The sequence below is a fragment of the Hevea brasiliensis genome, chromosome 9 (assembly GCF_030052815.1).
Source record: "Hevea brasiliensis isolate MT/VB/25A 57/8 chromosome 9, ASM3005281v1, whole genome shotgun sequence".
Taxonomy (NCBI): domain Eukaryota; kingdom Viridiplantae; phylum Streptophyta; class Magnoliopsida; order Malpighiales; family Euphorbiaceae; genus Hevea; species Hevea brasiliensis.
Window position 1 is genome coordinate 3,285,233 of NC_079501.1, and position 27,306 is coordinate 3,312,538.

The 27,306-nt window shown below is 34.7% G+C and overlaps 2 protein-coding genes and 1 long non-coding RNA gene across 3 annotated transcripts; 2 read left to right on the top strand and 1 right to left on the bottom strand.

Annotated features, from left to right (window-relative positions):
* The first annotated feature begins 4,269 nt into the window (after positions 1-4,269).
* On the top strand, positions 4,270-5,943 carry LOC110667026 (WRKY transcription factor 22). Its single transcript, XM_021827728.2, has 3 exons — positions 4,270-4,844; positions 4,951-5,061; positions 5,227-5,943. The coding sequence occupies exons 1-3, from the start codon at positions 4,429-4,431 to the stop codon at positions 5,717-5,719; spliced, it is 1,020 nt and encodes a 339-aa protein (XP_021683420.1). The 5' UTR covers positions 4,270-4,428; the 3' UTR covers positions 5,720-5,943.
* A 584-nt stretch (positions 5,944-6,527) lies between these two features.
* On the bottom strand, positions 6,528-9,403 carry LOC110666999 (pentatricopeptide repeat-containing protein At3g61520, mitochondrial). The gene has a single exon (XM_021827686.2). It carries the CDS (start codon positions 9,274-9,276, stop codon positions 6,967-6,969), a length of 2,310 nt encoding a protein of 769 aa, XP_021683378.2. The 5' UTR covers positions 9,277-9,403; the 3' UTR covers positions 6,528-6,966.
* A 4,844-nt stretch (positions 9,404-14,247) lies between these two features.
* Positions 14,248-26,674, top strand: LOC131182936 (uncharacterized). Its single transcript, XR_009151105.1, has 3 exons — positions 14,248-14,360; positions 25,787-25,843; positions 26,417-26,674. It is a non-coding gene; the product is annotated as an uncharacterized LOC131182936 (long non-coding RNA).
* Positions 26,675-27,306: the final 632 nt, after the last annotated feature.

Genomic DNA, 27,306 nt, shown 5'->3' on the forward strand with positions numbered 1-27,306 from the left:
CATTCATGCCACCACCATGGTGAGATCCAAACAGCTTTAGATCAATCCAAATTTGATCCAATCACACAATAAAACCTCATATACAATCTTAATGGCAAATATAGTGGCTCTGATACCAATTGAATGAGTGAAAGGGTGATTATTGGGCATTAAAACCTTGAATTTTAAAAATTATTTCTAAAGTTATATGCACCATACCAAGTTTCTTATGAACCTAATCAATTTTCAATGCCCAATTGCATACCAAAACATATTTTAGCATGCATTAAAATTTTATTTGCCATTAAAGATTATGAATTAACATTTAATTCAATTAAACCCTAACTAAAAGAGGGATTTTTAGGTACTAACCTCTTGATGCACAATTGATGCAATCTTAAGATATTCTTAGGACCCCAAATGTTGTCCCTCTAGTTTGTCCACCACAAGCACACACCAAGACAGTAGTGACAACTCCTAGATTGGCTTCTCAAGCCTTGTCAACCAATTATGAGATGAAGTTTATGCTTTGTGAAGGTTGTATGAATGTATTAGGTGTTAGAAACACTTTTTAATAATTTAATTCAAGAGGAAATCTAAGTTTTTCCCTTGGAATCAATTGAGAAATTGAAGAGGAGAGGGAGACTTTTTGTTGCCGTCACACTTAAGAGACAAGAGAGAGTGTGGCTGATTTTTCTTTATAACCTCTCTTTATATACTTAGGTCAAACCCTAACTCACTTGCCACATGTCATCACAAGATCCCATCTTGTTATTATTTGATTTAATCCGATGAAGCCAAGTGTCAAGCTCCGTTTAAATCATGACATGTGGTCTTCCATCATAGGAAGACAAGTGGCAATATCATATGGTGTCACATGTCACCATCTCATGGTGCCACGTGTCACCATGTGAAAAGACTAATTTGCCCTTACTCTTTAATTTGAGTTCTCAACCCAAAATTATAATTTCTCCTCTTTAAATTAATTTATATCAAATATAAATTAATTAATCTCCATTAATTAATTTCTCATAATTAAATTCATATTTAATCAAACTAAATATAAATTTAATTTATACTATACATCCAATAACCTAGATTTGGTTTCAAGTCATGTTAGGGACTTTGCAATCTTATTGCAAACCAAATCTCTTTAATTAATTAAATAAACTCTTTAATTAATCAATTAAATCACATTTTAAATGGTGATTAGCTTGTGTAGATGTGTGACTTACTAGGCTCATTACTTATTGGCAATGAGAAATGATATTAACTCTTAATATCATTAGAACCTTTTCTTACTGTAAATGATTTCTCTAAATTATTTCAAGCATCTCATAGATTATGGTTGACACCTAGCATAGTATGCCATGGCCACCCAATCAGTAATAAGGAATACCTTAAATGAACTTTTAATCATATGTTACCATGCACTAGAATCTCTCCGTTACAAAATTTCAATTCGAGCTGGAGTTATAATTAATGTCAAACTCCATTTGCTATGAACATTATATTCTCTTTTAATTTCAGTTCTTGATTAATTAAATTTTCTTGTCAGAAACTCTTTTCTAACTAAATCTGTCTGTCCTGACCAGGAACTTGAAACATCAAGAACAATTAAATGAACATAGGATTTTATCCCTATTTACTTAGGGTAACGGATTCCATCTTGATCAACACCTATCTCCATATATAACTAGTAGGAGCCAACACATGCCCATATACCCATACACAATACAAATATGAAAGCAGTATCAAACTCAAATAACCTATATACAAGATAACTGTGTTATCTCAGGTTTAAAGATTATATGCACTGATATGATATATGACAATGTATTGACAAGAGTAAACTCCATGTGCTTGTCATAAGCGTCACTGGTTCGGCCTACTTATCACGTATAAGTGCCTATCATATTTGTTATGTGGCATGAGACTCACCACTCCATCTTATTTATATCTCATATAAATACCTTAGGAATAAACATGATTATAATCTTTCTGGATAAGTCATGTCCTTTGTAAAGTATCTTCGATTGTAAACCAATTTATGATACTTTGTGCTAGAAATACTGTTACTCATATTCTTAACAACTTAAGAATAGAATTTCTAACAAAATATCAATGGACCTTTTCTATTACACATAAATATATTATATAAACGAAAAAGTGAAATTGCCTTTTTTATTAATAAAATATGTACAAGATACATACAAAATGATATGCTCTAGGGCATATTACTAATAGGTAGCCTCCTAGAAAATAAAGACAAGCTATGACCACACTTATTTTATCTATTTACTTATATAGATTCAAGACCCACATAAATTAAGTAGACTCAGCTCGGTTACAAAAATTTTTGAGTTTCATTCAAACAAAATGGAAAGGGAAAAATAAACAACCAACCTCATGACATTTCTTTGGACATATTGTGCAAGACAATAAGATTCTTGAGCTAGATTGTTGGAAACCACAACTGCCCGTTCGTTTAGTTCCATCTCCCATTTTGAATACAGTGTATGAACTTCTTTTCTTTATGAAACTGTGAAGGAAGAGACACAATCTTTTGTGCCAATTCCCACAGACAATGCCATTTAATGAAGCATGAATGTGTTACTTCACTAATATAGGTCCCATTTCTATCGTCTTAGTTAAAAGGACCTGCAAATTAAATAAAGAATGGTTAGAGCTCTACCAGAGAGGTCCCTGGTGAGGATTCTCTGGCTCTCAAGTTAGAGAGGTAGTAGTATGGTAGAGATATAATAAAGAGAGAGAGAGTAGAGAGAGAGAGAGAGAAGGAGAGAGAGAAGAAAAAAACTTTTTTCCATTTTTACATGACTCTATTTACGCAGAAAAGTGATGAGAGCATATTTCTTGGCATATCACACGAATACTCTCTAGAGTATATTCCTTAATAAAATAGAGTATATATTTTATACAATTATTTTATATTGTATCACTTATCTTTATGGGACAGATGAAGCATTACATTTTCAAACAGTGAGACTATAGACAATCTATGTCAAATCTTAAGAATCATCTTGTAATTTTGTCAAATCTCAAGAACCATCTTGTAGTTTTTACTTTTTTTAAAAAATTAATATTAATATCTTAATGAAATTATTTTATCAAAATAATAATAAGAAGCATAAAAATAAATTAAAGTAAATATCTCGTATACATGCAGTAGACTCTATAATAATCTAAATTAAATTTGAAAAAGAATCAAAATTAGCTTGATTAAATATAAAATAAAAATTATTCCTTAAATCTTAAATTGGACATAATTAAATCCAATGATTCAATTTAAATTAATAAAAAATTGCTAGCAGTTGAATTATCTCAATCGAAATTGAAATAAAATCAAACCATCTTTAAATAAAAAATGAAACTATAGAAAACTAACCCTGAAACTTAATTCAGATTTCTCTCATCAGTGAACTAAAAGCACAAATCTCCATTTAAAACTAAATCGAAACCAGGATCATAGCTGCCTTTAAGACTCAATAGTGAGGACACTGGCGGGAGAACCCACCGGTTTAGGGACTGATTGGGGTGATCATTACATGTATTTGCTATGGTTGTGTTGTGTCGGTAAATTAAGTTGCGAGCCTCCACTTAAAAAAAGAATGGAAAATTTATAATTTGATATGTGAGTTTTGTCCTCAATTATACTTTATTTCTAAATTTTAAAAAAATTAATTATTTAGTACTTAATCTTTACACTTTATTATATTTTAATTTTTAAATTTTAAAAAATAAATTATTTAATTTTTAAATTTTATATTATATCATTTTTTTGTGAGAGAACAGAACGAACTACATTGTATATTATATCACACTTTAATTTTTATAATTTTAATATATAAAATAATTTAATTTTTTTATTAATAAATAAAATTATTATAAATGTTAAATTATAAAATTAAATTATTTTATATATTAAAATTTAAAAATTAAATAATTTATTTATTAAAATACAGGAATTGAAATCTACAAAATTTATATATTGGTAATTAATTTTTAAATTTAAAAATTAAAATATAATATAAATTAAAATTTAGGGACTAATATAAATTTTCCAAAAAGAAAAGAAAGTAATGAGAGCGTAGACTTTTCAATCCTCATCAAAGCAAGTGCCCGCAACCCCACCCCCTTTGACAATTTCTAAAGTCAACCCAAAAACCAAAACCGGCTTACAATTGTCCTACTGAAAATTGTGAACAGTAAGAGACAAGACAAGCACATTGAGATGCCAAATTGCCAACCTCTCTCTCTCTCTCTCTTTATATTCTCTATATTATTGTTTCCTACTCATTACACTCCTCTGTATATCTTGTCTCTCTCTCTCTCTCAAAAGTCAGCGCCTTCTTTTGTCTCCTCTCCAACATTAGTTGCAGAAGGAAGGTACTGATTCACAGAGCTTTGTCTCTCCTTGCTACCCTTGCCATGGACGATGACTGGGATCTTCAAGCTGTGGTTAGAAGTTGCACGTCCTCCTCCTCGTCCTCCACCACTGCTTCAACTACTACTACCACCACCACTGCTAAATGCGCCAGTTCCTTCAACAGAGCAGATTTTTGCTTTTCTTTTTCTTCGTCTTCTTCTTTTGCGAGTGAACAAGTTGGCCCTCTTTTCTCTCTTCCGGGTGCCTTTGAAACAAGAAACGCTTTTGGAGAGTTGCATGAGCTTTACAAGCCCTTTTTCCCCAAATCTCATCAGACTATTTTTTCTCCACAACCTGCCCTCATCCTTTCTCATGCCGTTTCTAATAAAGAACAAACGCAGATAAAGCAGCCCAAGCAATCTCATACTGCCTCAGTCACTTCCACTGCAAATTCTCACACTCCTCGATCTAAAAGAAGGTAAATCTCTTTCTTTTTAATATATTGAAGCAACATATTGAAATGAATTTCTTAAAAACCTCACCCAAGAAACCCAAAGGAAGCTCATCTATGTACATAACCACAGGAAGAACCAGCTAAAGAAAATATGCCACGTACCAGCAGAGTCTCTCTCTTCAGATGTGTGGGCATGGCGAAAATACGGGCAAAAACCCATCAAAGGCTCTCCATATCCGAGGTAATATATTTTTACCGTTGATTTTTAACCAAAGCTAGGCTGTTTTCATTCGAATTTCAGTTTCTTTACCTGTTTTTTGTTATTTGTTTGCTTGTAATGGTTGTCATCTAGTTAGAGCTCTGTTTTATGCATCTAATTCAGGTTTTATTGTTCTATTTGTAACAGGAGTTATTACAGATGTAGCAGCTCAAAGGGGTGTTTGGCCCGGAAACAGGTTGAGCGGAACAGATCCGAGCCGGGAATGTTCATAGTCACCTATACAGGCGAGCACAACCACCCTGCACCTACCCACCGAAACTCACTCGCTGGTAGCACCCGCCAGAAGACCCCCACAGCACAAACCGTCACTGCCAGTGAGTCTGACAAACCCTCGCCGCCAGCCAAGCCTACTTGCTCATCACCTGCAACTTCCGTGGATGACGAGCTTCTACCCCAAAGTACAAACACAGAAAGCAGAGAAGAGAAAGACACAATGGAAGACGACGAAGAAGATGAATTTGATGGGTTCTCAGATATGGCCGTAAGTGACGATTTCTTTGCGGGTTTGGAGGAACTCACTGATCCAGTCACCGGAGACCACTTCTCAAATCACTTTTCTTTGAATTTTGGCCTTCCCTGGCTAGCGAATAATGCTGCTACTGCCGCAGGCAGTATCTGAGACTGGCCGGAGAAACCATTGCTGACATGGGTACTTGTGGCTTTTTTTTTATTGATTAATTTTTCCATTTTCTTTTCATGAATACACTTGTATGATTTGGGGAGTAGAATCTGTCATGGCATCATTGCTTTTTGCCTGTGCTTGGGAGTGTTGTACAGTAAAAAAGAAATTCTGCATCTTGACTGTACTGATTAGTAAAATTAGCATTGATCATTAAAGCCTAATTGTTGATTAATTGCAATGATTGATTAACCTTGATTAACATATTCGCACCGGACTACGACTTATTGGCTAGGATTGGATCTAGACATTGTCGAGTCAAGTACTTGGGATTTTTTCTTCAAGGGCTATATCATTAAGTAAAAAATAATAATACAATAATTTCGTTATTGAACATGAACGGTCGCTGAAGGGGAGACATCATTTGATATAAAAATCGGATGGTGTATGGGATGTTTTGTCTTGCTTAGCCCCTTGGTATATTACTCTCAAGGAAGGAATTGGCATATTGGCCAATGTACGGCAGAAGTACCAGGCTTGTGCAGAAACGGTTTGGCTCCCCTTTGGTTCCTCAGGAAGCATCAGATATTGATATTGTGAATCCCAATTTTTTAATTTAGTTATTATTTGGACAGAATGCTGACATAGCAAGATTACAGCTTTTAAACAGACGGATTTCGCAGAGTTAAATAAATAATTAAATGACTGATTTTTCATAGAACAAAACTGGCATTTATCAAATATATAATAGTAAAAACAGCAAATTAATGATCAATTCATTCTATGAATCATGTATCCAAAATTAAGATAAAAAAAAATAGTGAAACTATTTACGATAAAAGAAATTTCGGTACAAGTTCAATCTCGCAAATCATTTGCCCAGTCAAGCCAAGAAACTTGGCTATGTTTAAAGCTCATTATAACTCTAGAATTGATTTTGCTACCAAGGTATTCAATGTCTGACGATTCAACAGCATATAACTTACAACAAGCACGAATCAAACTATGATTAATTTAGCATTGTTGATTTTGTCCATCTCCTTTTTCCATCCTTCAAAATGAGGGGGGTTGAATCCACAATGGTTTGCATGCAATTGCAAATGCACATGTGGATACATCTTCGAGAACGGAGGTTCTAAGAGCAAGTTCCGCTTGAAAGAACACCCACAGCCATAGCAAATCTAAACAGAGACACTATATGAACATCAAACTGTAGTATCTGGTCCTTCTTGAATGAATTCAAATTGTCAGGGCAGCAAATCGCCAATATATGATGGAGAAGCTGAAGCCTTGTGTCCTTGAGCAAAGTTTTTTAACTTCTCTGTTTCACCAACAGCAGACAGCCATTCTGTCAGTATCTCCATGGTGATATAATCAGGATTACAAGCCTGCTCGATCATTCTATCCATTAATTCAAAGGTTTGCTTCAGCCATTTCTTCTCCCGAAGACCTTTGAACATGGCATTATATGTTGTAGTAGTTGGTCTAATGCCCTTAACTTTCATATCATCCATTAGTTCAAGAGCAAGTTCTACATTATTATTCTGGCACAAGGAATCTATCAAGATATTGTATACCACAGTATTGGGTGCTACCTTTGCAGTAGAACCCATGCTTCTGAAAATCTTCATTGCTTCATCAACATTGCCATTTAAGCAATATGCATGAATTAGAGCACCGTATGTGACAACTGTAGGTGATAGACCATCCTCGGTCATCTTTCTCAACATTTTGTGAGCAATTTTAAAATCTCCAATTTTGCTGCAATAAGAAATCAAAGTGTTATATGTGATGCTGTCAGGGCTTACTCCTGATTTTTCCATATCGTTAAGCATCTCTTTAACTTTATCCATCCTGTTCTTGTTGCAAAACCCACTAATCATTTGATTGTAGCACACAATGTCGGGATGAAACCCAGCTTCTTTCAACTTTGACAAAATAGAAGAGGCGTCATCCATCCTTCCAGCTTGGGTCAAGCCAGAGATCAAATTATAGTAAGCTATTGCATCTGGAAAGCATCCCTCTCTCAACTTTTGATCAAAAATTTCCATTGCCATCCTGATGTTGTTCACATTGCAAAAAGCATTGATTAAAGAAGTATAAGCAAAAACGTCGCCTTTTAAACCTTTCCTCTGCATCTCATCCAAAAACTTAACTGCACTATTGGCTCTCCCATTTCTGCACATACCATCCACCAAAGTATTAACAGTGACTGCATTTGGTACAATCCCCTCTTTGTTCATCTCATCAAACAACTCCAGGCCCCTCTCTATTTCACCAGCTTTACAAAATCCATCAATCAAACAATTATAGGTAACAGTATTAGGAGCACACTCCTTTTGCAATTTCATCCTTTCCAGCAAACCCAAACCTTCTTCTTGCCTCCCAACTTTACAAAGCCCATCAATCAATGTGTTAAAAATAACAACATCAGGTTGAACTGAAACCCCATCCCCCTCTTGACTTTCATTCATCCTTTGAAACACCTCCAGCGCCTCATCAACTCTCCTAAACTTGCAAAGGTGATTAATAAGAATCCCATAGGTGATAACATTTGGCTCAATATCCATTTCCTTCATCTTTGCCATAACATCATTCATTCTATCACGATAACTATCCCTCCCCAACCCTGTCAATAATGCATTGCAAGGAGCCACCTCCAAAGCAGCTCCCCGGTTCATCAATTCGAGCAAAAGCTCACAAGCTTTATTAGTATTTCCATTCCTACACAGCATAGTAATCATCTTTGTTATCCAAATTGATTTAGGAAAAACACCAAACTCACCAAATTTCAACACCAATTCAACAATCTCCTCTTGAGTTACAATCCTGCCTAATCGTTCTCTCTTCATCAACCAAGAGAAAATAATATCTCCAGTAACATCATTTGGACGATAATCAAACTTTGATTGAAACATTTCATCGAGCACCTTTAACGCATGGTCAACGTGCCCAGCTCCCAGGAGCAGATCAATCAAAACATTGCGAACATGCGTGTTCTTAAGAGAGTTATCAAGTTCATTGAACAAAATGAGAGACTCCTCAACTAACCCATTTCTTCCAAAGCAGCGAAGTAGAAGCGTGGCGGAATTGATGGTAAGCGGAACAATCCACTCTTTCGACACCTTATAAAGCTCATATAAATTCGAGCGGGAATCGGGTTCACGGCTAGCTAGCTCGACGATGGCCTGGAATGTAGAGGAGAGGGATTGGGTTTTATCTGGTAATGGGGAATTGTCTTGGAGAAATTGGAGGAATTTGAGGGCGTGTGATGAGGAGGGCAAGCGGCGGGCGATTTGGAAGAGAAGGCGAGAAGAAGGGGCAGGATCGGAGAAGAGGAGGTCAATGAGTTGGGTTGTGCTCCATTCATGGTGTGGGATTTTAAGGAGTTGCACGGCTTGCTTTACGATTGAGTCATCGTTTTGTTGTACTGATGGTGGTGGTAAGGCGGTGGGTTCAGTGGAGAGACGACAGAGAAGAATAGAATATCTGATGGGGCATGATTCAAAGACGCGGATGATTTTTGGATGCTTTGATGCTAGGAGTGTTATGCTCATCTTACTTGAGAAGTAGAATTCTACGATGGCGATTATGTATATCAGGAGATTTTCTGCTTCAGTTTCAATCTCTTTCTCGTTTATACTTTCTAAGACGCCAATTTTATAGGGTCCGCCTTGGCCCGCGGGGACAAGTAGGGAAGGCAACTAGCACGGTATGAGCGAAAATCATCCATCCAAAGCCGGCTTAATATTTTTAAAATTTAATTACGTTAAAAACTCAATTAAATTTTATTCTCAATTATTTAAATATATCTTAAATTTATTTATTATTATTTAAAAAATATTTAAATTTATTTAATTTTATATTTTTTAATTAAAAATTTACATAAAAAATCATTTTTATTAATAATTTATATTTAAAAATTTTAATAATTTCACAAAATATATTAATTTTATTTTATATAAAATAAAATATATAAAAATTTATAAATATTATTATAAAAATAAATATTTATATTTAATTAAATATTTATATAAACGAGTTTAAGTAACTAATACTTAATATATAAAATATAAACTCAATTCAAACATATCATTAGTATTAAATTTTAAACATGAACTCACCTTAAATCTAATTATATACCATGTAAGTCCATATTAATAGGGTTCGATCGAATTAGATATCTACAAAAACTCAACCTTTTATCATCCATAGGGACATGGTTCAGATTTATAAAGTGAGAGTTAAACAGGGTCAGACGTAAGTCACGAATAATTGTGATATTGTCTTTCGATGTATCTAATATAAATTTAAACTCATTAAAGAGAGAGTTTAATAATTATTAAATTAAATATTTATATTATTATATGTACAAAATTAATTAAAATATATCTATAAAATATACAAATTTATTGGCAAACATTTAATATAAGGGTTAAACTCAGCTCTCTATAACTGCACCCATTTTCTTTTTCTACGTAAAATGTTTACTTGAAACTCAAATGAATTCAGAAAAGGAGCCAAAACTCTGTTTAAACTTGTTACGTTTATTTCTATCTCATTAGTTTTTCTAGAAAGAAAATACTCATTAAGATTTGTTTTCATTGCTTTCTTTGACTTAGCCGAGCGTTGGGTTTCATGTGGCTCTCCGTTCCTTCTGGGCAGGAGAAGGCGTTTTATGTTCTCCACTTGTGTTAAGGGCCCCTCCCCACCCCTATTTGGAGTGTTTATCCTTGGTTTTGTTTGTTTTATGTAGCAGATCTTAGGTGCTTGGTGAGGGATCCCTGTGATGATTTGCTTGAGGCAATTTACGTTTTTCATGCTGGGGTTTGAATGCTGTTTTCCTAGGTGAGGAGTCTATAGTTTGCTGGAGGGTTTCCACCTGATGCAGTGTGTCAGGCTTCGACTACTTTATGGGTTTGGTTTGGTGGCCCTGCTCGATGGGAGGTCTCTTGCATTGGTCGTCTGTAGTTGGGAAGGCCATCCTCGCAGCTTATAAGTAGTCTTGGAGCTCTGAGGCAGCACCTCCTTATTGTGGTGGAGTTATAGAGATTCTGCTTCACGTTTTGAAAGTTGGAAATGTCAGTTTGGCTCACGATACTTGGTAGGGTTGTTGTAAGACGTTGGGTAACGGCCCTGGGGCCGTTACCGGTTGCTTCTTATTTTGGCTAATCATTTGCTGATTGGTCTTCCTCAATTTCTTGGCAGTGCCGAGCATGATTGGTGATGGTAGCGGTTTTCTAAAATAGCTCTCCTTTTTTCTAAAGTTTCAAGGGAGGGGTTTGTTTGGTCAGAATGGGCATGGGTTTGATAGTTTTGTTGGGTTAGGCTTGCTGCAGGCCTGGTATATGGGTCTCTAATATTACTTCAATTTTTTTTTTTTTTTTTTAAGATCCAAGTTGTTCTCTTTATCTTTCTGGACTTCAAATACATGTTAGCATATTAAAAAAAAAAAAAAAAGGGAAAAATGTTAATGCGAACAAAATTCTCATTCTTTCTTGTGTTGAAGAAGGAGAGTTGCTAGAATTGGCCAACATTTAGTCATTTGTTGGAATTGTTACATTTATCCTCTATTTCAAAACTAGAATTTATAGGGGTTCAATTGATTTTATTTTGATTAATTTTTATATTTGAAATAAAAGAATTTAATTATTTTTAATTTTAAAAATTTATTTTAAAAGAAATAAAATTAAACAAAATGAAAATTCGATTGAATTTTTTTTATAAATAATTTTGTAACACCCTTAATTTTTAAATAATTATTTTGTATATAAATATAAATATTTTAGTCTAATCCCTGGTGTTATGAGCTTTGCGTAGGTTCGTGGCAATTCGACCGTCGCCCGGATTTATAATTTCAGACTGAGCAGATAAGTTACCGGAATCACTTCAAAATCGGGTCAAAGTTATAGGCTAACTCACCACTTTCAGACGCCCCGGACGCATTCCAAGCATCAAAATTGGTATAGATAAATCCGAACTCTGAGTTTATTTAATTTTATAGTGCTAGGTTTAGAATAAAATTTCATAAAATATTTGTGGATAATTAGAAAATTATAATTCTTTTTGTATTAGTTTAGTGATATTGCTAAGTACAGCGGGACAAAATTTTAGAATTTTTAGAGCTCGTTTGGGTAGTTTTTACAAAAAGAGTTAGTTGTAGGACTAAATTGTAATTTTTTAAAATTATGGTTGTTGACTGTCTGTATGGGCCTAGGAGGGGCATGTGATGTGATTGAGATATGGTTGTGTGACTTGTAGATATAGAAGTGTATTTTTGAGCCCTTTTGCAAGTTGGGTATGTCCTAAATATAGGAGAAACTCTGTCAGATTTTCGACACAACTTAGGATATCTTTAATTCTTTTTAAGCTTATTTTGAGTCAATTATATTAAATAGTGGTAATATAATTATCAGGTGAGCTGGGACAGCCTTCCTCCGTCCAGCCACCACAATGACCTTGGTCTACGTCTATGAGTCAAATATTGATTTGAATTATAATTTGAATATTATTATATGTTCAGATATGCCCATGCATCATTTATATATATATATTTATTTAAATACTATGCACGTTTTATATTGCATCTTTATTTTGATGAAATGTTATGAATGTTATTTTATGGTAATTTGGAGCAATGTGCGTGTTCGCGTGCGTGTGGTGTGTGATATTGGATATGGACAGAATGAGTAAACGCAGCTGGAGTTTGACTCGTTGGGATCAGATCCTTTTATAGATAAGTCAGGGTAGGCACAACTCTAGATGATCTCGTTGGCCTCCACATTTGATCTATTAAGCGAAAGTTCGGTTTGAGATGTACTCGTTGGCAGAGGTTGGATTAAGAGAGCTGTATAGGGGATCAACTCCCATATATATACTGTTTGAATATTATATGGGTGTGTGAGTGCTCCAAAATACCCTTTTTGTTGTTTACAATGTGATTTATATGAAAACTATGACGGTGTTGCATTCCATTTTTTAGGATGCATTAGTTTTAGATAGCTATAGAAATTGTACTTAAAATCGATATTTTACTTTCTGAGTCGAATGCTCACTCCTGTTCACTTATTTTTTCAGGATACATGAGGTCTTTTATTGAGTTTAATCTCCTCTCTTCTCCGCAGGTCAACTATCGGCATTTAATTATATTTTGTTCTTTTTATTCTGTTTTAGAACTCTGCGTGTATTATTATTATTAGTGATATATTCATTTAGATCTGTTATGTATGAATTAAATGGAATTGTAAGCATGATATATGAGTATGCATGGATGATCATTGGGTTGAATGAGAAAGCTGAGCTCCCATTTCAATTAGTATTGTTATGAGTATGTGGAGGGTAAGTTGAGCTCCCCAAATTGTTATATATATTGTGCTTACAGGTCGGGTGAGTAAAAAACTCCCCGTTAGATGGTCCATGTTATGGCCAGACTCTGTCCGATTGATTTCTTGAAATTGGGCTCAATATGGGCCTTAGGATTGGGTTAAGAAATAATTAGGCTTACTACTGGCCTTGGGGATTTTAGACTGACCCAAATTCTAGTGCCAGTCCAGCCTATAGGTTGGGTCGTGACAAATTTATTTGAAAAAAAAAGCCTAAATGATTGAGCTGCTTTGATCTTCTTGGCTGCTGATGATGCTGCCTTTCCAAACCTAGCCTTTGTAGTTCATTAATGAAACAATTTATACCTATAGCATTGTTTTTAAAGTGCACTAGCACTGACTCCTCTAATTTTCAATTTTTTAAAGAATGCAGGTTGTTAATCCAACTCTTTTTCTTTGTTAGTTAAAAAATACATGAATCACAATGAGTCAATACTTTTCAATATTCAATTCAACTAAAGTTTTAGATATTATAATTAAATTTATAAGGGCTTGAATTTAGAAAATAATATTATAACGGGTATGGGTCGAATTTAAATTTTATGTATTTAATACTTATTATGTATTTAATATTTATTATTGTAACAAAAAAAAAAAGAAAGATTGAACTTTGGCGTGTGACAGTGGATTTCCACTGTCACTGCCAGCCTTTTAAAAAAAAAAAATTTCAAAAATCGGGGGGAGGACTTCCCCCCTCATTTTCTCTTCTCTCCTCTCCTCCCCTCTCTTCTTCTTCTTTCTTTCTCCGGTGACCGGCCGGTGACCTCCCAAGCGGCTCCCCACCCGGCCAGCGAGCCTCCAACTACGGCAAGAGCCACCAAAAACGACTGCAAGAGAGGGAGAAGGGAGAGAAAACGCGGGCACAGTGGGCAGCAGCTTTCCGGTGCGATTCCAGCTTCATACGACGTCCGATCGAGGCGATTCAGGTGGCGTTGAAAAGCTTGTTCCAAGAGCTTTCTTTTGATGCCAATTTTACAGTAAATGGAGGTCGGATGAGTGAGATATGGGGGAGAGAAGTTTCGGGTTTTTCAAGTTTTTCGTCAGATCTAGGACGATCCGACCATTGGATCGACGATCCGAGACCACCTATGGACTGAGGAAGAGGAGGCGAACATGATGGTATGATCAGATCCGGCAAATGTCGCTGGCCACCGTGCGCGGTGGTTCCGGCGGTGGCTCCGATGGGCTATGGAGATGATTCAACTTCCAGAGGCTTCCTCATAAATTTTTGGAATTTTTGAGACACAGATAAACTTCGGGTAAGACAATTTTTATTATTTCTCTGTCTGTAGAGCATAAATACAGTGTTTCTTAAACAGAAAAAATTGGAAAAAAATTCTAAGAAAAATATATGATGAAAGTAAAATTATTTGGAGATATTCTATGGTGTTTATTGAATTTTTGAATGATTGTAGAATATTTTTGAAAAATATAGATGGATTTTAGTTAGATTTTTAGCATATGGGCATATAAGATTATTTGAAATTAAGATAATTAAATTTTATATAATTGGTTAAAGCTTGAGGATGGATGTTTAAATATGTAAATATTGAATTGGGTTGAATTAAGAATATGTTAGATGTTGGAAACTTATGAAATTGAGTAATATTCTTGGATAAAATATTCATGAATGATTAAAAAACTACAATTCATTTTGCAATAGCCTTATAATATTATTAAGGATCGCGGGACAAAATTTTAAAATTTTTAGAGCTTGTTTGAGTAGATTTTTATAAAATGTCAATTATAGGGACTAAAACGTAATTTTTAAGGTGTTGAGTATTGCTTGGTTTGGAGGGCCCAGGATGGGCCATATAATAGTAATGAGATATGAGTTGAATTTAGAAGTATTATTTGAGCCTTTTTGCAGGTTGGGCAGTTCCCATGTATAGGGGAAACTCTGCCGGATTTTCGGCATAAATTAGGCTGTCTATTGCCTCTTTAGAGCTTTATTCTAACTTAGTACTAATAAATTTATAATTTAATTATTAGGTGATCGAGATAAGCTATTTTCCTGCATCCAGCAACCACAATAGTCATCGGTGTACTATGAGTAAAATATTAATTTTAATTGTAATTTCACTATTATTATATGTTCAAGCATGTCCATGCATCACTTATATGTATGTATCTATGTAGTTAAACTCTAGATACGTTTTATGTTGCATTCATAACTGTTAAAGTGTCATGGATGTTGTTGTGGTAATTTGGAGCAATGTGCGTGCGTTGGCGTGCGTGTGATGTGGTGTGGACTATGGATAGGACGGGTAGACACGGCTTGAGATCTTCGCTGGGACCCGGTCCTTCGGGGTAGACATGGCTTGAGTTCTTCGCTGGGACCCCGATTTGGTTTATTAAGCGAAAGTCCGGCTTGAGTTCTTCGCTGGCACAGGTTGGATTTGAGAGAGCTGTATAGGGGATCAGCTCCCATATATTATGATTGATATTACTGGGTGTGTGAGTGCTCCAAATTACCTTTTTGCTGTTATGATGTGAAATTATTGTTGATGTTGCATTTCACTCTATAGGGAGCATTAGCTTTAGATAGTTATAGAGATTATGGTTAAAATTGATATTTTACTCTCTGAGTCAAACGCTCACTCCTGTTCAATATTTTTTTAGGCCACAGGAGGAGTTATTTTACAGAGCAACCTGTTTTCTTCCTCGCAGGTTTAACGTCGATTATTTAATTATTTTACTATCTTTTTTAAATTTAAAATCTAGAACTCCGCATGTGTTAGTAATAGTGTGGACATTGTTAGAAATTGTGTTAATTTAAATTTTTGAGATTAATAAATGAAGATTTGTATGGTATTTAAACAGTTTGTAAATGAGGTAACAGGGTTGAGCTGGGCTCCCCTGATTTTAGTTTTTGAAAAATTTATGGGCTAAGTTGGCCCGAAATGAAATTATAACAGTTTGATTTAAATTATTTTATATGCATATTGGGCCTAAATTGTGGGCCTGATTATGGATTTGAGAACAGTAAGGCTTACTACGGGCCTCGAAGGCTTTATGCCGGCCCAGGTCCTAGTACCGGTCCGGCCCATAGGTTGGGTCGTGACAAAGTTGGTATCAGAGCTTAGGCTCTAGATTCATGGAAAATAATATAATAGAGAGTGTAAAAAGGAGTCTTGTTAGGATGTTACATGCGGAGTATAGGATTCCGTTTTGTCTTTTCTGTAATTCTTTGTTTCTAGATTCTGCGTTATACCTCGAGAAATATAAAAGTGCCTCAGTTAGTGTCTTGATTTTCGTGGAGTACATAGAAAGGTGAAATAGAGTTAGCAGACATGTTGAGGTCTATCATGAGGATACGTACTCCAAGAAACACTATATTTCTATCAGTATGGGTCTAAGTGTTGTGCCTATCTAGTGCTAGGCACGGGTACATAAAGGTGAGTCTTAAAAGTACAGTTGCCCTAGATAAGGATGAGGATGCCACTGCTGGCAGTCACCAATGGATGACCCAGTCAGAATAAGTTTATGATAATAGAAAATTCAAGAGAGATAAGAAATTGGGAGACCTAGTCTGTCAGGACGTATCGTAGTAACTATACAATGTTCTCAATGTCTGCTCTGTAAGCTACAGATTACAGTACCGACATGAGATTATTGTGTAGAGCTGCGTGCATCCCCGTGGTGCTCCATAATGAGGGTGTTTGAGATGGCTTCTGTTTTGGTACAGTTATGCCAGAACAGAGTTCTACATTTCCAGAGGAGTTGGAAACTCCTGGTTAAGAGTCTAGAGTTAGAATATTGAAAGGTTACAGTTGGGTGATAACTAGAGTCAGTGACTTAGTTACCCTAGCAAGAGCTAGAGTTACATCAAGAGTTGCCATCAGACTAGAGGTTTCGAATTAGTTGCAAAGTAAAGGTGACACCTATAGGGTGAGATCATCTAGTATTCAGTATGAAATTTTGGATGGTTTTTGCAGTAGGACAGACGCTTTGCTTAGAGCTTAGTGATAATAGTATACCTTGTGTGTATTAACAAGATGTAAAGTACAACCCTACTACCTAGGGAAGGTTAGAACTATGAATTGATGATTTATAGAGCTATGATATGATGAAAGAGTCATTAACTTGACATGGTTTTGGCAAGGTGGTAAATGTAGTACTTTTGTTGCAGCAAGTTAGGGTATAGTCCTATCTTTTCAGAAGGGATCAAAGGTTGTTACTGATAATGATGACTTATAGAATAGTATCCCAGATGGGATTGTAGAGTGTGGTAGAGAGTAGTTAGCTTGGGTATCCTGGAGAGCATACAAGTTCCATTACAGGAATCATATATAATCAGATCATGAGGGATGTAAATCCTTTGAATTGGATGATAGGTTTGGGTGCCCGAAATCTTAAGTTTTGGTGAATTGAGTAAACATAGAAAGATAATAATAATAATAATAATAATAATAATAATAATAATAATAATAATAATAATAATAATAATAATAATAATAATAATAATAATAATAATAATAATAATAATAACAATAATAATAATAACAAATAAATAAAAATTGCTACAGAATCAGTTCTCGAGGTAGTAAGGGTATTATGTAAGCTAAAGGATAAAAATAGAAATCATACAATAAAAGTATGAATGTAATTTGCTGAGTTCCTTTCTAACTTCATATTATTCAAAACAATAGTATAATCTAATTATAACAGTATTAAGAGTAATAAATTAGCGAAGATAAATCACAGAAGGCCAATGGATAGAGAAAGTGCAGAATGAAAGTCTGGACAATTGATTGCAGATGCAATATAATTTAAATGCCAGTGGAAGTACTAGCTAGAGTGGTCAAAGGACCAAATCTGAGTAACACAGATATGTGATAACGCGGTAGAGACTTTGAAAGATATAGTTAGCAAGTACAGCTGTCATGTTAGGAAGAAGAATGGAACCAGGGATAGAATAGCCAAGTTTTATTTTGGGTAAGACAAAAGAAATAAATGAAAGGACAACCTGAAGGGCGCATAATAAAAGGAACAAAGTTAAGATGTAGGGTAGGCTAAGTGTTATTCTTGGCAAGGTAAATGACAAGGACGGAGAACCCAAAATGGGACCACATTAGTGAGAATAGCGATGGAGATATGGAATCTAGTAATGTGATACTCATAGCATGATGTAGTTGAGGTAGTGCCAGGGGCTAAAATATAGAGCTTGGAGTTACATGATCGGATCATACTTTATCTATTCCCTATTCCTAAAGTGAAGTGGATAGCAATGGGGCAAGATTCTTTTAACTTGTTAACAGTATCAAGAATATTAGTCGAGGAATACAATAATAATGAGCAAAAGCTAGAAGTGTGCGAGAGTATTGCGGACTATCTAATTAGGCAGAGAAAAAGAAGTTAGTAAGTAGTAAGTTGAATAAAAGTCAATTTAAGGATCAAATAGGTATGATGAGTGGAAAGAATTATAGATAATGACACATAGGTTTTAGGTTAAACTTTTGAGATAGTGAGAAGATAGTAGAGGTTCATTATGAATGTCAGGCAAGCATTGTTAGTGTGATCAACAGAATCACTTTGCAATGAAGCAATGATGACAGAACAACAGTAGGGGTAGAACGAGAAGTGACAAGTATGGGTGGTTATAAATCACCAGAAAGTTCAAGGATCAAATTAATGACCATAGATAAGGGTGGAATTAGTGTTGGAAGAATCTATTAGTGAGAGAAATCTTTCAGGAATCGACAAAAGTTAAGGGCACAATATAAACGATGATAGATATGAATCATAGGTCAAGTATAAGTAAAGTTAATAAATTATAAAATATTATGTCAGGAAGGATAATGGTATGGTAAAGGGTTCATACAGATGATACCTTATAGGTAGAGCACAATTGTGCTAGGAGATAATGAAATTTGAAGAGAAAAACCAAGAAACATAAGTTAAACATTATTATATGAACAATCGGCCGTAGTTGAATATAAGAGAATATTTTTCTTTCTTTCCAAGTTTAGCTCGTGTTTTTTTTTATTCTAGAGTGTTATATAAGGAACAGAGACTGAGTCAAGGAGACCTAGTTATTTGAGAGTTTGGTACGCACCAATTCATACATAATTTCCTGATATGAGAATGACAGTAAGTACGTACCTAGTGTTAAGTATGAAAGGACGATCAGAATAGTGACAGGAGTCAAATGGAGTTAGCTACCAAGGCTTGCAACCGTTTTAAATTATGAGCTAGAGGAAGTACTATTTATGGATGAGTTTCAATAGATGAAATTGTTTCTAATGGGAAAAGTTGAGGCTGAAGTTTGGAAAGCTATAGGCAGTATATGTGATTATATTAAGGAGAATGAACACATAAAGTATTTTATTTAGAATTAAGGCATGGCACACATTTCCCACAGCCGTGTTAGTTCAGATGGAACTTATAATTCAAGAGCTCCTATCCATCCAGGATGAGCAATTTCCTACTAAGACTGGTAGGGAATGATAATGTTTTGATAGTTAAGTTGGGAAAAGGGGATACAAGAAAAATTTTCTATGGGTAATTATAAGTGTTACATAAGGTGAAGAATGTGCTGGTAGGAGTAAATCATAGGGTTAGAAGTCTAAAAGTAATAGAACTAGTAATCAAGCTAAAACTAAGAAATAAAGTGAAAGTTAAAGTTGATGATGGAATGGACATTCTTGAAGGAAAAGGTGTAAGAGTGAAATAGGATTAAGATTTAGGAATAAGTGCAGCAGGTTGAAAAGATATCAACAATAGCAGAAATAGGAAAAGGAAGTGGATAAGATCCAAAGGATAGGAAGAAAGCTCGGTAGAGCTAGTTATACTGATGAGGATAAGGAAAAATAGGTATGCTAGGAACACACTAAGAGATGTTTAAAACAAGTTATTATAAGATGATAGATTAAGGGAGTAGTACAGCCTGGATCTGAGTGCCAATGTGTCAGAAGTAGGCCACATACTAAGAAGCTATAGGAAGAAGTCTAGATATTTCCATTCCAGAGAAGGAGTGAGAATTGATAAAGTCGCATTGGATTGAGTTGTCAGGGAATATAAACACTTTTGTTACCTAGAAGGAGAGACCCAGTTTACTTTACAATGTTGATAGATGATACACTTAGCCCTTGGAGGAGATTCTACCTGACTAGTTACATAAGATGGATAGAGGTTGGTCTAAGTACCTTAGTATGACACAAAAGAGATTAAAAAAAAAAAATTTAAAGTATCATGGGAGTGAGAAGATTTATAGGTATTGACCACTGAGGTCATAAGAAGAGTGAAGATCTTGAACAAGATGCCTAGATTAGGTGCTACAGGAAAGCTACTCATAGGATACCATGGAATAAGGAACATAAGTTATGTCATTGGAGAAATAGAGATTATTGAAACAAAGGAATGAGGATTGAAATCACCAAGAGACATGTTGGGGCGTAATAAAAGTGAGGTAAGCACCAAAGTTGATTGAAGTTATGAGACATTAAGTCAAGAACAGTGAGGTATAACGAATACTTGAAATGTCAGAAAAAAATGGTCAATGAATAGTTACAAGATAAAAACCCTCTAGAAAGAGATGATGAGGAATAGGACACTATAGTAGAATTAGAGAGCGGTAGAATGTCATATATAATATACGAGGAATTTGAAGAATAAATGTTTTACCAATCTCTGCATAGCTGGAGGAGTAATGATTGCACTTGTTCTAATAATCTTCTTTTCCTTATTTCTTTGTTTATTCGAAAATTCGAGGACGAATTTTTCTTAAGGGGGGAAGAATATAACAAAAAAAAAAAAAAAGAAAGATTGGACTTTGGCGTGTGACAGTGGATTTCCACTGTCACTGCCAGCCTTTTAAAAAAAAAAAAATTCAAAAATCGGGAAGAGGACCCCCCCCCCCCTTTTCTCTTCTCTCCTCTCCTCCCCTCTCTTCTTCTTCTTTCTTTCTCCGGTGACCGGCCGACGACCTCCCAAGCGGCTCCCCACCCGGCCGGCGACCCTCCAGCGACGGCAAGAGCCACAAGAAACGACGGCAAGAGAGGGAGAAGGGAGAGAAAACGCGTGCACAGTGGGCAGCGGCTTTCTGGCGCGATTCTGGCTTCATCCGACTTCCAATCGAGGCGATTCAGGTAGCATTGGAAAGCTTGTTCCGAGAGCTTTCTTTTGATGCCAATTTTACAGCGAATGGAGGTCGGATGAGTGAGATATGGAGGAGAGAAGTTTTGGGTTTTTCAAGCTTTTTCGTCAGATCTAGGACGATCCGACCGTTGGATCGACGATCCGAGACCACCTATGGATTGAGGAAGAGGAGAGGAATATAATGGTATGATCAGATCCAGCAAATGTCGACGACGACCAACGGCCGGCCACCGTGCGCGATGGTTCCGGCGGTGGCTCCGATGGGCTATGGAGATGATTCAACTTCCAGAGACCTCCTCATAAATTTTTAGAATTTTTGAGACCGAGATAAACTTCGGGTAAGACAATTTTTATTATTTCTCTGTCTGTGGAGCATAAATACAGTGTTTCTTAAACAGGAAAAATTGAAGAGAAATTCTAAGAAAAATATATGATGAAAGTAAAATTATTTGGAGATATTTTATGGTGTTTGTTGAATTTTTGAATGATTGTAGAATATTTTTGAAAAATATAAATGTGTTTTAGTTAGATTTTTAGCATATGGGCATATAAGATTATTTGAAATTAAGATAATTAAATTTTATATAATTAGTTGAAGCTTGAGGATGGAGGTTTAAATATGTGAATATTGAATTGGGTTGAATTAAGAATATGTTAGATGTTGGAAACTTATGAAATTGAGTAATATTCTTGAATAAAATATTCATGGGTGATTAAAAAATTACAATTCATTTTGCAATAGCCTTATAATATTATTAAGAATCGCAAGGCAAAATTTTAGAATTTTTATGTCACACCTTACCCCTCTGTAAGGCATAACATGATCCCGTAAAATACCTAATAAACTACCGCACTTCACCTACCGATAACTCATTAAGTACCCTACAAGGGATTTTAAAACAATTTTCTTACTTTTGTTAAGTGGTGAGCATTTTCTAATAGGTATTTAAAACATATGATTAAAAGTAAATCTAGTTAATATTTTTAGTCCATTTTATTTTTTCGCAAATTTTATAAAAATTTTGACAGAGTTCTGTCTGTATTTTAAGAAACCAGTTCTTCAAATACCTGTAAAAAGCACTTCTAAAAAATTTTCTCAACAACTACTTCAATTTCACAATCAAACTCAATCCATTTCAACAACTCCACAATCATTTCAATCAATTTCTCAAGTTCAAAATTCAATAATCCTCAGAATACTAGCAATACATTTCATTCAAATTAAGTAAAATAGTTTCATTCATATTTCATTAGAAATAAAATAATTTATATACATCATTACAAAATTTACATTAAGAGAATTTCAAACTACAACATCTATTACAACTTTATATAAATTTTATACAAACTGCTCAAGACCCATTTTTACATGTCCATACATTTATGTGCAATATATACATCAAAAGAAATATTTACAGTTAGGGTATAAATTATACCTGAAGACTTTAAGCTGATAGCTTCTCACACCTCAGCAGCTCAATCTGCTGCTCCTCTAGTCTCTGTATCTGTGATAGCAATAGAAGCTATCACTGAGTACTAGGACTCAATGGTGCACAACATACTAAAATAATCTTTATGCAAAACTTAAATCACATTTATTCAAAAATTTGGCTGAACATGAGAATTAAGTACAAATCATGCATTATGAGATTTTAATCCCAAACAATTTCATTTTGAAGTATCAAATCACATTTCATAAAACCCACAGTTAGATCATGCCATTCGAAACAAATAGAATCTCAATAGCCAGAGGCTAAAGAGAAATCACCTCACAAGGCTAGCTAGTTCAAATATATGGATATCCATTCACATCCTCTTCTACTGGCACACCTCAACACTTCTCCAAAGAAGGAATCAAAATTCGAAACTAATTACCCCCACTAGTCATGGTAGTGAGGTATTCAAATATATGGTCATGACACTGTGGTTTCAAAACTTATCTTAATAATTTGCTAAACATTGTCATTTCAAATATACACAACTAACTTTCCACAATTTAAATCAAAACATCATAAAAATTGTCATAATTCACTGATTCAAATTATTCAAAACAATATGCAGAAATAATTTACAAAAGTCATACGTTGTGCACAAACCTCAAGCGAGTCGCCTCTTGGCCTCGACTCGGTTCCTCGGGTTCTTTCCTGGTATCCTTTCCAACTAAAACACACAATTCTACAATGTTTCAGCACTAGAACTTAACATAAACCCAAAATAAATTTAGCTTCACTTTTACCTAGCTCTAACGTACTAAATTCGACGTTCTCGAAATTTTTGTGTTTCGGGTTACTATTCACTATACTATTCAAGTCAAATTATTGACTTTCTAAGGCTTAATAGGTATGGGAACTCCAACTTCACCCATATACCACATTTTGGTCATTAAATTTATTGGTTTTGGTCCTTTTCTCAAAGTTTAAGTCCTTTAGGCAAAATTGTCAAATTTTCAATTTTGGTGTCCCTAGTTGTACTGTTTCATTGGTCATTCTACTATTAGAATTTGGCAAAACTTCCTTCATAGAAAATGTTTCCTATTGTCTTAAGTTTATTCTCCTTTTTGAATCACTCCAATTGGAGTTTTGTAGCTCAAGTTATAGCCATTTGCACCATGGCTGCCGGATTGGACACAACCCAGATTTTCTGGGCAACTTTGGTGCTGGCAGTTTTGGGTCACCAAATTTTGGTGGCCAAATGACTTGGTTGCTGGCAGAATTTGGGTTTGTGTTCTTCATGAAAGTTTTAGGTCTATATCTCATCTAACCACTGGTAAAATTTCAGGTCATTTGGACCTGCCTAGCTCGAGTTATGACCAAATGAACAAATACTGTTCATTTGGACAGTTTGTGCAGGGCAGCCTGCACTTTTCCAACTTTGGTCAATCTGTTCACTAGGTTTTGGTCACTTTTTGGGCATGGTTTCTAAATGAAAATTGTGTCATTTTATGTCTATTTTCATCCCCAATTTGTCCCATATCAATTGGACTTGTAAAATTTCATTTTTGGTCCTTCAAAGTTAACTTGGTCATGCTGCCAGTAGCATGACCACACTCCCTCCGAATTTAATTTTAATTCCAACCATTCCAACACAGCTCATTTGGTCCCAAATGACCATTTTTAACTTCACAATAGGTCAAACATATCATTTACCCATTTTTCCAAATTTTTGCCTCAAACCCTAACCACACTAAATTGTTGCATTTAATCACATTTAGGCATTTCAATCTTACTACCACTTTCATACAAGCTTACTAACACATTTAATTCATTCAAAACACATCATACTCTCATACATCCATGGCTGGCCGAAATTTCAGTAATGGTCCCTCACACATATTTTTATTTCATTTCTTTAGTTTCTAGTTAATTAGGCTATAAACACAACTAATTTAATAAAAGAAACCAAATTTAATCTACTAACCTTAGTGCAGAATTTCTTTCCTTCAAACTTCTTCCTTTCTTCTTTTTTTTTTGTGTCAATAGTTTTACCAAGCTTCAACAACAAAGTTTAATGAAGTGATTTGTGAAATTTATGGCTAGTTTTGGGGTTTAAGAAGCTTGAAAGTAAGCTTCCATGGAGGTGTTTTAATGGAGAGGGAGAGAAAGAGTGAGGCGGCTTGGAATGGGAAGAAAGAAGACAACTTTATTTTTTTTTTCTTTTCTTTTCTTTTATCTATTTAGCTTATGGAAGACCCCAAAAAATCAATTTAATTAATTTATTAATTATAACTTTTATGACATCATGCATGATGTCATCTCCCTACACTTTTTCTTTTTCTTTTTTTTATTTATTTTTCTATTAATTCTTTAATTTAATTCCCGACTCCGAAATTTTCTTTTCTCAGATTTTATTTGACAGTTAGGTCAGGAGTCAGCTCTCGGGGTCAATTGACCAAATTGCCCCTCGCCAGTTCATCCCGGTTTGCAAATAATTCAATATTTCTTTCGGCTCCCTGACCTAATTATTTGACTGACTTAACAGTCCTTTTTCATGATTTTCTCTTTTCCACTATGTTTATAATGGTCCTAAGGACCGCAGCATCATATTTTACGGTTCGAAATTTGAGTTTAAAATGACTTCACAGTCGTTCCGGAGAAGGTCACCCATCGCTGTGACTCTCGACTCGTTTAACCTCTTATGTTTTGTTTTTCTTATTTATAATTAACTAATTGAACATTACTAATTATTTGTGTTTATGGCTTCTCTAATTGACTTAAGTGTGGTTCTAATCCCCTTAATTGTTCGGACCGACACCGGTCACCGGAACAGTGAAATCTACCAGGCTATGCAAACGGGGGTGTTACATTTTAGAGCTTGTTTGAGTAGATTTTTATAAAATGTCAATTATAGGGACTAAAACGTAATTTTTAAGGTGTTGAGTATTGCTTGGTTTGGAGGGCCCAGGAGGGGCCATATAACATGAGATATGAGTTGAATTTAGAAGTATTATTTGAGCCTTTTTGCAGGTTGGGTAGTTCTCACGTATAGGAGAAACTCTGCCGGATTTTCGGCATAAATTAGGCTGTCTATTGCCTCTTTAGAGCTTTATTCTAACTTAGTACTAATAAATTTATAATTTAATTATTAGGTGATCGAGATCAGCTATTTTTCTGCATCTAGCAGCCACAATAGTCATTGGTGTACTGTGAGTAAAATATTAATTTTAATTGTAATTTCACTATTATTATATGTTCAAGCATGTCCATGCATCACTTATATGTATGTATCTATGTAGTTAAACTCTAGGCACGTTTTATGTTGCATTCATAACTGTTAAAGTGCCATGGATGTTGTTGTGGTAATTTGAAGCAGTGTGCGTGCGTTGGCGTGCGTGTGATGTGGTGTGGACTATGGATAGGACGGGTAGACACGGCTTGAGATCTTCGCTGGGACCTGGTCCTTCGGGGTAGACACGGCTTGAGTTCTTCGTTGTGACCCCGATTTGGTTAATTAAGCGAAAGTCCGGCTTGAGTTCTTGGCTGACACAGGTTGGATTTAAGAGAGCTGTATAGGGGATCAACTCCCATATATTATGATTGATATTACTGGGTGTGTGAATGCTCCAAATTATCTTTTTGCTGTTATGATGTGAAATTATTGTTGATGTTGCATTTCACTCTACAGGGTGCATTAGCTTTAGATAGTTATAGAGATTATCGTTAAAATTGATATTTTACTCTCTGAGTCGAACGCTCACTCCTGTTCAATATTTTTCCAGGCCACAGGAGGAGTTATTTTACAGAGCAACCTGTTTTCTTCCTCGCAGGTTTAACGTCGATTATTTAATTGTTTTACTATCTTTTCTAAATTTAAAATCTAGAACTCCGCATGTGTTAGTAATAGTGTGGACCTTGTTAGAAATTGTGTTAATTTAAATTTTTGAGATTAATAAATGAAGATTTGTATGGTATTTAAACAGTTTGTAAATGAGGTAACAGGGTTGAGCTGGGCTCCCCTGATTTTAGTTTCTGAAAAATTTATGGGCTAAGTTGGCCCGAAATGAAATTATAACAGTTTGATTTAAATTATTTTATATGCATATTGGGCCTAAATTGTGGGCCTGGTTATGGTTTTGAGAACAGTAAGGCTTAATACGGGCCTCGAGGGCTTTATGCCGGCCCAGGTCTTAGTGCCGGTCCGGCCCATAGGTTGGGTTGTGACAATTATTGAATTCGTTTATATAAATAATTATATATATATATATATATATAAGAATAATTTTTTTATGTGTATTATATTTTAAGTAAATAAAATTTAAAGATTTTATAAAATTGTCAAAAGTTTAAAGTATAAATTATTAATAAGAAATATATTTTACATAAATTATTAATTAAGATATATAAAATCAAATGAATTCGAACATTATTTAAAAAATATTAATTAAATTAAAAAATTAAGTAATCAAATTTATATTTAAATAGAATATTTAACCCGTTGCCATTAGTTTTGACAAAAAGGTTGAAAAGTTAGAAGGATCTTATCAAGGTGGATATGTAATCACATTTCTTATATGACAATCCCAATTTATTTATTTAATTATAAAAATAAAATTAAAAAGAAAATATCGGGCAACTTTTTTCTGCATAGAAAAATTTGTACTTATAAATA